The 13,869-nt window shown below is 38.9% G+C and overlaps 1 protein-coding gene across 1 annotated transcript; it reads right to left on the bottom strand.

Annotated features, from left to right (window-relative positions):
- Window positions 1-706: 706 nt before the first annotated feature.
- Window positions 707-13,144, bottom strand: LOC108873028 (carboxy-terminal domain RNA polymerase II polypeptide A small phosphatase 1). Its single transcript, XM_018661035.2, has 7 exons — window positions 12,384-13,144; window positions 6,370-6,518; window positions 6,049-6,150; window positions 5,511-5,567; window positions 4,736-4,828; window positions 3,933-4,118; window positions 707-3,737 (listed from the first exon to the last, which is right to left on the bottom strand). The coding sequence occupies exons 1-7, from the start codon at window positions 12,454-12,456 to the stop codon at window positions 3,609-3,611; spliced, it is 789 nt and encodes a 262-aa protein (XP_018516551.1). The 5' UTR covers window positions 12,457-13,144; the 3' UTR covers window positions 707-3,608.
- Between the last annotated feature and the right edge of the window lie 725 nt (window positions 13,145-13,869).

The raw sequence follows: 13,869 nt of genomic DNA, 5'->3' as shown, positions 1-13,869 counted from the left end.
TTCACGTAATTATTACCATAATAAAGCACATAAAATGTTAGCTAACCAGTGACTAGTAGTTTTAAGAGCCAGATATTTCTCTAAGGAGCTGGCGGATACCTAAACAGTTAAAATGAGAGTAAATTTTGGACTTACATTCATGCGGTCAACGACACGACTCCAAATATATGCTAATGTTGCTATCTGCTAGTTGTGTAACTAGGCAACTATATGCTGTAAACCAACGCTGCACCGTGTTGTGTTTACTGCCAATGCTGCTTCCTGTTGCCAGAAAAAAAAAAAAAAAAAAAAAAAAAAAAACAGAATAAAATAATAATAATACTGCTGTAACAAAATATGTATTATATATAAGCAGTATTTTAATATTATCGTACAAAAAGGGACCCAGAGAATAATATATAGTTTTGTTTGACAAATTACTTAACTATCAAATAGAGCACCATCTCCATATTTCCCCTGACTAAAATTGAACTGTAAAATATTTTTTAAATGTTATTTTATCAACACTAAACATGGGCTGGAAGAAAAATTTGGGATCCAGTAACCTGACAAAGTACACCTTTAAAAAACACATTTATATCAATTAGTTTAAGCAACTAATCACTGCAGCTAAAGATTACTTCAAACATTACTTTTCTTGTTGTGTTTATGCTACTTTTATATCCATATTGTTTGAAAAGGAAAAAAATGTTCAACAAAGCAACACTTGGACCATTTAGCATTTATGGAAAAAAATGGTATTATTACATACAGTCCATATATAATTTGGTATGATAAAACAACAAAGGTCAAAAATTAGGTTACATCTATTGAATCATGAGTACAGTAACATGAATATTCCATATATTAATGAAATTTGTTTGCTTTATTACTGTGCAAAACAAAATATACATATCTACTGAATGTGTAAGAAGTACAGTATCAGCGAACGGGCCCCATAGTGACACAACACTTGTTCTGTATGTGATCAGATGACTGTTCCTATAAATACTCCACTTTGCCAATGAATTCCAAAAAAAAACAACAGTATCATATCAGCATTAATCTAACTGAGGCATGTGATGATGGCTTACATGAAACACATGTCAAAATTACCCTGTTATGTGCCTACAACAGTAAGATACTATTCTTTTAGTCAATTGCTGGTGTTTCTGATCCATGTATTACCTACTATATCTGAGGTAACCAACCAGGTCTTGCATGAACAGCAACATCAGTGTTTCCCCTTTGGAAAACAGACTGTAAATATTGTATCAGAGGACCACTCCATGGCAAAAATAAAAGAATTAAAATCAGTAATTACTTAGAAAAGAAACAGGCTAATTTGATTGACAACTTGTTAAACATAGAAAAATAACGTAATAGCTCTGAATATGGTGGACTTAACTGTCCTCCCTGTTCCATCTAGGTAAAGTCGCATTGAGCGTCAGGCCTGCTATCGAGGCTCTCAGTCAAATCCACCGTTTTCATTCATCAGTGTCAACACATGGTATTGTCAATGCATATGAAGAACATAACAAGAGTTTGAAATGCCTGCTAGAGGTCAGGCTGCTCCTTAAAACTGACCAGCTCAAGAAACTGACCAACTAACATCACCATGTAGAGCTTAAAAAAAGAAAAGAAAAGCAGCACAGGCTCAATGTATAACTCCACATCTGTTATAATTGAGATTTTAAAGGAAAATTCCACCCTCAAATTCTCTCACACTGCTGCTCTTAGTGATTTCCCAAAATACATTTCAGGAATATTTTATGTAATTCTATGTAAAATGGCAACTACACAGAAAAATTACTGTTCATGTTTCACATCTGTTGTAGCTGCACTAGAATTATCTCAACATTACGTTATGTCTGTTCAACAGAATATGACCACCAGCCAAATAACAGAGGCCTCAGAGGTGTAAGAGAAATCTGCGATAGCTGTTTATTAACAGTGTTGAAGTGTTTCAGGGTGGATTTCTCCTTTAAATCTGGACTGAATTAAACCACTTTTTGTTTTCAGAGGTGTGCTTGCTCACCAGGCACAACACCTCACATATCCTTGAGTCCTCATGGCAGCCCCCCACCCATCGACACACATTTTATTACAAAGTCCTGAAATTGTTTCCAGCGTATGTGTACCGCTTGATAAAAATCTTTAAAAAGATGTACTTTGAAGCTTATGAGAACAAAACCGACAAGCCAAACTAACTTTTTTACAGCTTTCTTTACCCATTCAAAGACAGTCTGTACATAAATGCTGTGAGAAATTCAAGTTTTATGTGTGTGGCTTTAAAACAAGTAACAAGACCGAACATATACCAATAGAGCCTCTGTTTTGACGCAGTGTAAAAAATGACCGTTTTCCGGGTGGTTTAAGAAGCCGATCCTGGTCCTCTCGTCTCTGGCATCAACTGGTCATGACATCTATTGAAACGCAGGTGGAGATTCAATGCATTTTGGCTGTCCATCAATCTTACAACCGCCTTTGGAGATCCACATCCAATAAGCATTAGCAGCTGTTCTTTCACTGTCGTGTGCAGATGGTCTGATATTCATATTAGTGTCAGGTTTTTGGAGAAAAAAAATACTACAGTCATCATCTGTTTCAGTGCTGTATCTTTAAGTTAAAAATGGTGTACATTCTGTTCATATGCATCAAAAATTTGTATTGCTTCCTGCTGCATAAGGACATTTGATTTGATTTTTTCAATACCAAAATAATTATAATCCCCATTTATTATTCATTTTTAAGCTGGGTTTGTGCTAAAACCAATTTCTAGACTGCAGTGAGAAGGAAGGCTATATAGTCTATAATTGTAAAGTGCTGTCCAATCTTTTCTGTAATTGGTGAATTTATCAAACAAACTTTTTTTTTTATCAGATTCATCCATAACACTGTCATGATTATTCAAAAATACCTGATCACACTGCTCTAAAACCTCTAAAATTACACCCGAGGATCACATGCTTTTGACTGCAGACAAATAGTGTGATAACTGATGAGATTAGGGTGCGCGACAAAGATAATGCTATTCTAAAAATGTTTAAAAAGACATCTACAGTACATATACACTATTTGCTCTTTCAAAGACACGACTGATCCAAGTGTATTTGTACGTAAACCTTTCCAAAAATTCCTTTCCACTTGATTCCTGCTTACCAAATCCTGCTTTGGTTTGCAGGACCAGACTGCTGAATCCATGAGAGAAGTCTATGTCCAGTACCCAGTCTGTGTCCATAGGAGTCATGGCTACAGACCTCTGCTTTGTTAATTCTACTGCAAGTTCAGTGACACTGCAGAAATGTCCTTAAAACATTCATTCATCCTTTCGTCCATTCACTCACATAAGCTGGTTCACGATGGAGGGAGGGGGGTTAAAAGGTAATTTTCAGGCAGTTTTCTGTTTGACCAGAAGGTGGCAGTGATGACGCCATCAGAGTCATTGAAAGACTCCCAAACGTGATCTTGGTTTGATACTGGGAGGGTGAAGGCTCTGTCAGCTGTGAAGCAGTCTGTGTTCTGGTGGGCATTGATAGCTGGAGCTGGTGCTGGAGCCTCGCTGGTGTGTGTATATTTCCGTTTTGTACGCCGTTTTGTTCAGAACTGAGATGAGGAGTCGAACACTGTTAGCTTGTGGCCCCTTGGTGCTTGAGGACCGAGTAGACGCTGTCCACTTTGCTCAGCTTCTCGAAGAACGGGATGAGGTCCAGCAGCTCCGTGTCGGACATGTCATCGAACCACGAGGCCACAGGCACCTGGACAAGAATATTCATCTTTAATCAACACTGTATGACTTCACCAAAATAGCAAGAGGAGGAAAACCCAGAAAAGAAAAAGTCAAGTAAAATGTTAGTTATTAATAACAGAGACTTTATTGAGCAGGTGAGTAATTCCCCAACTTGCTCCCACCTGTCATGACTCAGGCACTGTATGTGTCCAGGGATACTCACTGCGTTATCGGGGTGGAAGATGTAGGAGGCAGGGGAGTTGTCTACGATGATGACCTTGTTTAGGTCACGACCCAGGCGACTCAGGTCCTTGACATAATTTCCTCGGTGGAAGACGCAGGACTCCCGGAAGAGGCGACAGCGGAAAGCGCCCCACTTGTCCAGGAGGTCAGAGACTGGGTCTGCATACTGCAGCCAGAAAAAAAAGGTGCTGAAGCTTGTGCATCTCAAAGTTAATACATCAACCATTACACTCAGTAAACCTGCAATTATATCATAATGTATTTCCTCAGTGTTTGACAGCTTTAATTTAGAAAGGCAGTAACCAAGACAGGTAAGTTATTCTATTATGTAACATTTAGAACAGATATAGTCCTATATACTGAAAAACGATTACACAGATTTTGCAAGATCTACATGTAAATTTAGTAACCAACATATGGCTTATTTATGTACAGTATAAAATGAAAGTCATCTGCAAAAATGCTATGTGAACATATGAAATCAGCATAAAAAAGGATGTTATAAGGGCAGAATATGTAAAAATTCTAATTTCATTTATGCAGAATGATATCATGATATCAATAATACCAATTGGTGAATTTTTGTCCTACTTTTTGATGTTGTAATCCATCCTCCCACTGCTCATTTTCCTTACGTTCTACCTCTGCTTTTCAGGAATTCAAGATGTGAAATAGTTTTGGTTTGTTTTTTTTCTGTGTTCTGTATTTCTGTATCAAAGCTTCACTAGCGGCTGCAGTGGTTTATAGGGGAACCAGCAGCTGTGAACTGTAAAAGTGTCTTACCTTGGCTAAACTGGCAGTGAACAGGACACATTCAAACAGTTCTCCCATCCTCTTCAGGAACTCGTCGACGTGGGGCCGCTTCAGGACATACACCTGGAACGCACAGCATTCTTGAAGCCAGGCTTCTACACTGCATACATTTCAAAATGTAGCATGTTTCTACAAATCTTCACTGCCTGAGGACTTATATGACGATCTCTTCTGGTATTAAACATAATATGTAAAAATGATGAGTGGACAACGTGAAGGTTTGTTGTACCATATGGATCTAATAGACAAATTTTAGGGCCAAAGAACTTTTATGTAAATCCCATAGATTATAATCTCTGTCAGAGATTTCCATAGGAAACTAAATATAAAGATAATCATGTAGATCACTGACACACACACATTTGGCTCCACAAGTAAAATCCGAGACTTGTCTTATTGAAGTTCCTCCATTTTTTTTTCTTTTTGCGGTGTCGGCGGCTGAGGGCAGCGTTCCTGAACCAAGTCATCCGGAATAGGCTCTGCTTGTCTGAACAAACCTATCCTGGATTACTTGAATCAGGCCCAGACCCACGGTATGTCATCCGTCTCCAAGCAGCCATATCTTCAAATCCCTTAAACGCTGACAGCACCTTCTATACTCGGCAATTTCAACTCGGGAGCACTGCTATCACACAACCACAAAGACTCTGAGCCTCTGTCACACTGGAGTACAGCAGATGACTACAGGCTACAATATGAACATTTTTGCTGAGTTTATCGACTGCAAGTGTGATGACAGCATTACCTGGTGTACTGTTCCATCTATTTCCACAGGAATGATGAAATCTGCATTGTTCACAGGCTGTTAGAAGGACAAAAAAGATTATTTTAACACACGAGGTATGGATATTTCCAGATATAAACTCTGGAGAAATAACACAACACAACACTGACTGTGGTATTATTGCAGTACAGTTGCAGGTACTATAGAGACAAACAGTCTGCACTGTGTGTGTGCACATGGAGGAGTGACTGTGTTTATTTAGGTTTAAGAACCAGCTAGTTTAGATTTGGCATTTGCCAGCGATGACAGAAATGTCACTGTCAGAGCCAACAACAACAACAAATGGAAAATACAGACCTGAGAGTGTTTCTTACTATTAAACAGAGCTATCTCATGATGGAGTGTGATCACAGGGGATAAATATGTGCCTTGAAGCCTGCTTGTTCTTAAAAAAGCCCAAATCATATTTTATAGTCCCTGCGTCATCTAAGATATCAAATAACACACTTGTAATCCTGGATGTGCACACAGCTGTTTGTAATTAATGCAGCAATCTTACCTTAAAAGAGCTGTGAACTAACGTCTCATCCAGATCTATAACCACACAGATCTTTCCAGAGTCTTTTGACTTCACTGGAGGCAGCAGTGGCTTCACCTGGATCTAAAAATAACACCAAATCATATTTACCTGAGCATACAGAAACATTTGAAAGATGACAAAACTGGGAAGATACAGAAAATTGGATATAAAATGCCCATTGGAATCTGTCTTTTTTTCCTGGCCTCTCTGACACAGATTTTATCTTTCCACTGCAGTCAAAACAGGACAAAAAAATGCAACCTGAATTAAATGCCACCAGTGAGACAGAGGTAAACACACCTTGGAGACCGTTCCGTTCTCTTCGACCAGCAGAGGGGCGTTGTTGTTGACTGGTGGGGGTTCAGGCTGGTCCCGACACAGGCAGCAGAAAAGACTGGAGAAGAGGCCTCCGCTCCTGGGCTTCTTAGAGGACAGAGAGGGAGAAGAACCTGCAGAGGAAGAAGAGGTTATTTACAAAAAAATCAGAAAGACCAGAGCCACATTAGTAATTGCTGATGTAGCACAAGTCTGTTTGGGGTGTTTATTTTTCGTTCTTCATCATTATCTTCAGTGTTATTTTGGAGCTGAAACAATTAGTTGACTAATTACTTGGATGACAGAACATTTATCTACAATAATTTACATGATTGAATCATCAGTCAAGTTGTTAAACCAAGCAAAAATGTCATCCAGCAATTTTCCTCATACTTTCATCATGTGCACAAACCATCCTGGAGACACACATGCCTGCCAGGAGCTCTTGCGCAATCGCCCCTCTGATGTCAGCAGCAAACCGTCTCAACTGCCACCAATCAACATTCAGCACTTTAACCCCTCACTTTACAGAGCTGCAGCTAATGCAGGCATCATAAAAGGCGACGTGAGCACATCATAAGTTCATTATGAGTTTATTATGGAATGTACTGTGCCGGTCAGAAGTGGACAGATGTCAAATGAGCGTTCATAAGCACATACAACCTTCTGATGTGGTCAGGGAGAAAAAGCATGATTGCTCACCGTGGTGTTCTCTATTTGACTTTTATTTAACAACAGAAAAAAGCTCCAGCTGATCCTGGGCAAACTGATAATTAACCGGACAAACTTGGCGAACAGTGAATGAGGGTTTAGTCTCACACCCTTATCTCTGTCAGTCACTGTACTATGACAGAGGAGGAAGTTAACAGGTCAACCTCATTCCTTCTCTCTGTTGTACAGTTTTACACACACATATGTAGTAGCTTGTAATTAAACGATGATTATTTAAAGCATTTAGTACAGTCAGTACAGTCAGACAAATGGTATGTAGTATGCGCATTCTGTACATACATTACACACACAGTACAGTACATATACGTACTTAAGACGCTGTGTGAGGAAGAGATGCATGATGAAAAACCAGTAGACACCTCTAGCTACAATGATAAGTCAAGCACCAGTAAACTGACTGTCACCTACTTTCATCATCTACTAACCGCCATTTTTAGCTGCAAAATTCTCTTGATGCATCATCATGTAAGGTCAGCAGAATTAATGGCTGACCTAAGTAACTTCTGAGGGGAAGAAATCAATATCAGGTATAAACAGTTTTAGGCTTTGTCAGCTAAGGTTTTTTTTTTTTTTTTAAAGCTGCGTTTAACTAAATTTTATTTCTTATTTTTTCTCTCACAAATGTCTGTCAAGCCAAAACTCCAGTCAGCTCCTTCCCATGTCCCATTAATCTCTGATTAAGGCACTTTTCTGTCTCACATTAGACTTTGTTTCGGTCTCTTCTTGCACCATACTCCCTCTCTCCGTCTGTCCGTACGTGACTGCTTTACCAACACACAAACCTCTGTTGTCCATCTCTCACGCCTCTTTCATTCCCTCTCTACCATTCCCTCCTACTCCATTTGTGGATTCAAACCCCGTCTGACCCTCTGCTGGCCTCTGCCGTGCTCGGGCCAAAACAGGAAGAGGAAACAGACGGGTATCAGTGGAGGAAGCTACTTGCCATCATGTTGTAGTGTAGCAGCGGTAAGATTGTGATACCATTATCCATGCAGAATCCTCTCCACAGTGAGCTGATTTCATGTCTTCAGGTTTTTGAGACAGGTTTTCATTTTTACTGATGGATTTGAGCGCTGTTGTTCTCTTTTAAGCAATTCAAGCTGACTTTCTATTGTTAATATCACTGATTTGTGATGATTACAAAGCCTAATTTTTGCCTGATAACACAGGCTAGTAAGCCAATAGCAAGTAGAAATCAATAAGTTTGTCACATCACAGCTGTAAAAGCAATAAATCCAAAGTAAAGCAGAATTATCTTATTCAGTCCATTGTCATATTATTTACTCCCTTATGTCCTCATTCATTGAGCTACTTTGTTTCCCTTTACACTCCCTTTTTCCCCTCATTCTCTCTCATATGTCCTTATAATTTCCAGCCTTCACTCCCATGTCCTTATTTGCTCCCTCGAGTCTCCACTCACGTCCTTATTCATGCCTTTTATCACACGTCTTTTCACCAGAAAAAATGACTAAGTGGGTGATGTCTGCAAAACACAGAGCATGCATTAATTCATAAAAAGGGGCATTATGAGGATGACAAGGAAGGAGCCAATTTATGGAGGGAAGTGGAACATACTGCAGGCATTCATCTAAAAAAAACGTATCCCCTGACTGATCCTTAAACCTGAATCATTATAAAGGACAAGCCTATTTCTCCACAATAAAGTGTTTTATGATACAAGAGGAGTGTTTTGATTTTGTCTTCAAAAGTTTGTGTTGCATTCACAGTCCCATCCAGTGGGTACTTTCCACGTATTTCACTCCTTTTCAGCCAAAACAATGTTCAGACTATTGTGTCATTCTTCTTAAAATAGATTTCTAATGCAGATGACATAAGAGCGCCATAGAAAAAAACACCCACATTTCACTCACAAAGAGGTTTGAGGAGAGATCTGTCTGCATGTTTTAGGGCCATGTACTGTTTACAGCTGTTTTCAGTATCAAGTAATCCAGAAAATAATCAAGTCTGCACATTTGAGATGCTGGAACTAGATCATATTTGGCATTTTTGTTTGAAAAATTAGTGACGTGAACAAATTTATTATGAAAGTTGGCTGTTTAATCATCTGACAATCGATTTAATCATTATTACTATTACATTTAACCACCCAATGTGCTACACAGTGACAGACATCGCACTCATCCTCAGTATTAGCATCAGCGTTGGGGCTTTAAAAGTGTAAAATCACTTTAAACTGCTCAATCCGCAAAAGCTACATATAAATAAAAGTGTCAAATACACTTATTTGAGAAGTACCATTTAATTTTGCAGTAATATAAGTTGTGGTTTTTAATGTTGTGTTAAAACCCTGCGACGCTTGTGGCTTCATACAAAGATGAAACAGTCGTTTGATGTGTATTACTGTGGAAAATCTCTGTAAAGTCTTCAAATTCTCTATCAGCTCCAGGCAAAGACATATTTAAAGCTGCTGTTCATTTTGACTGTAGCTAAAAAAACAATCACATAGGCAACCAGCAGGAGTGAGAAACACTGTCGGCTGAATTACAGTGTAATCAGTGTAGTTTAGCAAGCAAATACAAACTGTAGGTAATCATGAATTAGACTGTTTGTTGTCATATAACTGACAGAAGTAAAACCTGAAGAGACAAAGTGCAATTATGAATAACAGAAGATTAAATGTAGCTCTGCCTGGACCAAAGCCTATTTCCTAAACATCATCTGTGAATTAGACAGAATCCTCATCCCTCAACGTGTTATCTCCTGTCCCATAACTTTACCGAAAATGAATTATTCAGAGTGCATTTTATCACAGCATGACATCAGTGAGGAATCATTCACACTCCATATGCACTTATGATAAGATGCTTTTCCCTATCAGTTCATTTTATCAGCCCGGGATCTATTCTTAAGAATGACAGTGTTAATGCCTTCCAGTAATCAACGCTTCCACTGCTCTTCCTTATCATTTCTGCCTCACTGACCTTTGGCTGATTTCTGTGGCTGCTATGTTTCCAAACATTAAAAAAATGAGTCTCTCTCTACAGGACTTTGATTTACTCTGTGTCTTAAAAATCACAGTTTTATTAAGATACAAGGGCTTGACCACAATGTGACTGATGCTAGTGTTGAGCAGGCCGCCAATAGTTTTAAATTAGCCTTAATGCGGGACATGAAATGAATGTTTAAAGATTTAATTCTTTGAGATGAACAGCCTCTAAAACAGCTCTCACTTTCATGTGTCAATAAAACTCTCCAATAAAACACACACTAATGAAACTTTTTCAGATTGGTTTGTGACGTTAGCGTGAACCTGACCTTCTCAAGTTAAAAGAGACACTATATGAGCACAAACTGATCAAATCTGCAAAGAGTCACAGTTTTGTGCAGATTTACACTCAGCATTCACGCAGGTTGTATCTGATTTGCCGAGACGCTGATATCCAACTGCTTGACTAACACACTGTTATATGAGAACATGCTGGCATGGTTTGAGATCTGGTTACAGAAGCAACAATTAGTGGTAAATGATAAAACAGCACTGTGCTGTGTTATTTATAGATCAATAAGAAAATGATAAATGCAACACAAAATGTCATATTTGTCAAAAGATTAGCATTTTAGCATGTACCCAAGTATATTTTGCATTTTACTAGTATTTATTTATCACTCTGAGACAAAGAGATCTAAACAATATACTAGACAGATCTCATAAACACATTAACGCTCACTGAATGCATGAGCACAAGAAATCGGTTCTACTGCCAACTGGAGGTCAGGTGAACCAGGCTAAAGAAGAAGCTAGTAGGTTTTTATTTAGTCTATTTAGCATTTATCATGGGTTTCTCTGCCTTTCATGGCCTTTTACACAACTTTTAGGTCATCATCCCACAGTTAGCGTTCCCATGTTGGGTTACTATGACAATTTGAGAATAGCATAGGTTTGTATTCTGAATTTAAAGGATGATCTTGCTGTTTAGAGGGACATGTGTGAATTCAGTGGCTACCACCAAAAGCAAAACTGTGAAGATCCTCTAAATGCACCCTGACACAACAATGAAACCAAAACTCAGAGCTTTGTTTTCATTTAGTGAAGCTGATAAACTGTGGTTTTCATCTCAAGACTCTCTTTAGGCAGGACAGCGTAAACATGTTGTTTGAGACAGTGGCTGTGTGTCACCGTGAGTAAACATGTTCTCAAAGTGTGTGGACAGGGTTATGTAATAGATTAGGCTACTACACATTTACAACAAGGCCACTGCTTGACGTTTAGGCCACTGATCATCATCTGCTCACATCTCAGCTTATCCCTTGATGTCAAAACATGAACTGCCATATCTGTGTGTGTGTGTGTGTGTGTACAGTTTGCCTGGTTAAAGGATTTAACTGCAGCTACACATTAAATACCAGTGCTGTTTGCATTAAATGTGACAGCATGCAGGCTGGAAGTGACACAAGATGTTAGAAATGTTGGATTATGGCCAACATGAGAAACACTGGAAGCATTTTCTCAGAGATGATGACTGACAGGTCTCCTGATTATTCAGTAACCTGCATTTACACTCTGTGGTATGTCATTGGTCTGTGTACAGTGGTGGTGCCAGAGGTCCACGCTAGTGAACACACAGACCAGATAAAGTTAGTATTGCACTGCAGAAATCAGTGTTTCACAGGCCAGTCATTTAGTTAGGAGGGAAACAGAGTGGCATTGTAGCAAAAATAAACAGAGCTAAGAGTCATGACAGAAAGAGAGAGGAGATCAGAGGAGTAAACAAGTTATTTTTTACATTCTCAGTAAGAAAATGTAGCAACAGATATTTACTTGATTATAATACTGATGTCAGTATTATCCATGTTTTTGAGAGTATTATCTGCACCTATGGTGCTACATGCTTATGTCTATTACCAACTCATATTATAATATTCTATAAAGGATTTAAAGTAAGTCTGCGATGACTGTAAGATATTGTTATGCTTTTATTAAATGATTATAGCTATTTTAATCAAGCATTAGTACGTCATTTCCTCTACTTTCATCACAGGCCAAAGGGCCGCAGCCTTACTCTGAGCACAGCAGAGGAACTGACAGTTTCAGAGCTGTTACGTGTTTTGAGTTCACTTTTCTCCGTGTGGTGTTTATATTAGTGCAGCAGTGCTGCGGCTGTAATGTGCTGTTACTGTAAAGCAGTTTACTGTGCGGTTTGTGAGCTCGGGATCGTGAACTCTGACTCAGAGCAGTGACCGCGGAGCTGCAAAACTTTTTTGACATAAGCGCAGAACCGAAGCGGGAGGAAAATAAAGACACTTACCCCTCTCTCCTGCGGCTTTATTTCCCTCTTCATCCCGGCTGACTTGGGTGATTACTGAGGACGGATTGTCCATCACATCCAGGTCTGGTCCACAGTGCTGACCTCACACTTTAAAGTTAGAGATTGTTCGCCGACTCGGTGCCGCATTAAACCAACTTAACATGAACGAAAACAAAGCTGAAGCGCTCCGAGAAACATCGCAACAAGTCGCCCTACAGCACGTCGATTACACTCCGGGTGTTGTTATCCGCTCGAATACCCGCTGAAGTTTGAAGTCTGAAAGTTATAAAACATTTGTCAAGGAGTTGGCAACTTTGATTCAATATGGTGCTCAACTCCGCTCGCAATTTCAAGATACAAACATGGAGGTTTCAAGGCTTCCCCTTTCACTTAAAGTGGCGCAGTAAGGGAATGGCCGTGAACAACACTCCCTCTGCTACCGCCCACAACTTTGACGATGGTCCCTTAAAGTAGCCTGAAACAAAGTTACTCAAAACTTAGCTAAGCTAGCAGGCTAGCTACATTCAACATATGTTTTAGCAAAACATAGTATTCTTAGACATTACTAGAAGATGAAATGTTTTCCCATTTACGTTGCTAATTCTGTATATTTTATCCCACACCGTCTGAACAGCACTTTACCGTGAGAATAAACCGTTAAAACATAAAATGATACGTTATTTACTCACAGGCTACACATAGCCGATTAAACTTAACTTAAATCAACGGTTATTCTCAAGATACCACAGGAGGTTAACAGTGACTTCTTTCTACTATTTGACCGGCTGGTGTATATATACATTGTATATAGGCGGGTCTGTACTACTGTAGTCGTTGTGTAATGACTGCTGTTCGTAAAAACTTGCTCAAGAGCAAAAGTTTTCGTAGGAGTGGGCGCAAAGAAACGCCCAGTTTGGGTCCCCTTGAAACTGCCTACAGTCAGGGACCGTCTCACAACTGCCATCTCTGTCTCCACTCAAACATACAGTGGCTGTAGACAGTGCTTTGCCTCCGCATTTAGTTTAAATGAAACGCAGTTTAAAACCAACTGAGCCACAAGTTGTTCAGTTTTGTGTAACTATTCTCCTTCAGATACTGTAATGTGTTCATTTCTGCACAGTTGTGTTATATTAGTCCTCTCTGTGATAATGTTACTTTACTCTCTAGTGTGACTTTTGTTGAAATACAGTACATTCACTTGAATACTGAGCTTAAGTACAGTTTTTTCTTTATTTATTGTCATTATTATTATTATTTTACTCCATATTTACTTTACAGCTTCAGTTATTTGCTACTTTATTATGATTTTACACACAGGTGGTGCATTTGCATGGTGCTTTTTATTAATTCAACTACCAAATATTACATAAAGTAGTTAAATTAGTTCCATCTCCACATCTAAAATACATTTACTATGTCTTACTTTTAATACAGCACACAGCAGTCTCCCAGAGCTGGCACACCTGAATGGAATGAGGCTGTTTTA

This window comes from Lates calcarifer, linkage group LG7_2 (assembly GCF_001640805.2).
Source record: "Lates calcarifer isolate ASB-BC8 linkage group LG7_2, TLL_Latcal_v3, whole genome shotgun sequence".
NCBI lineage: Eukaryota > Metazoa > Chordata > Actinopteri > Centropomidae > Lates > Lates calcarifer.
This window is presented reverse-complemented; position numbering and strand designations above follow the sequence as displayed.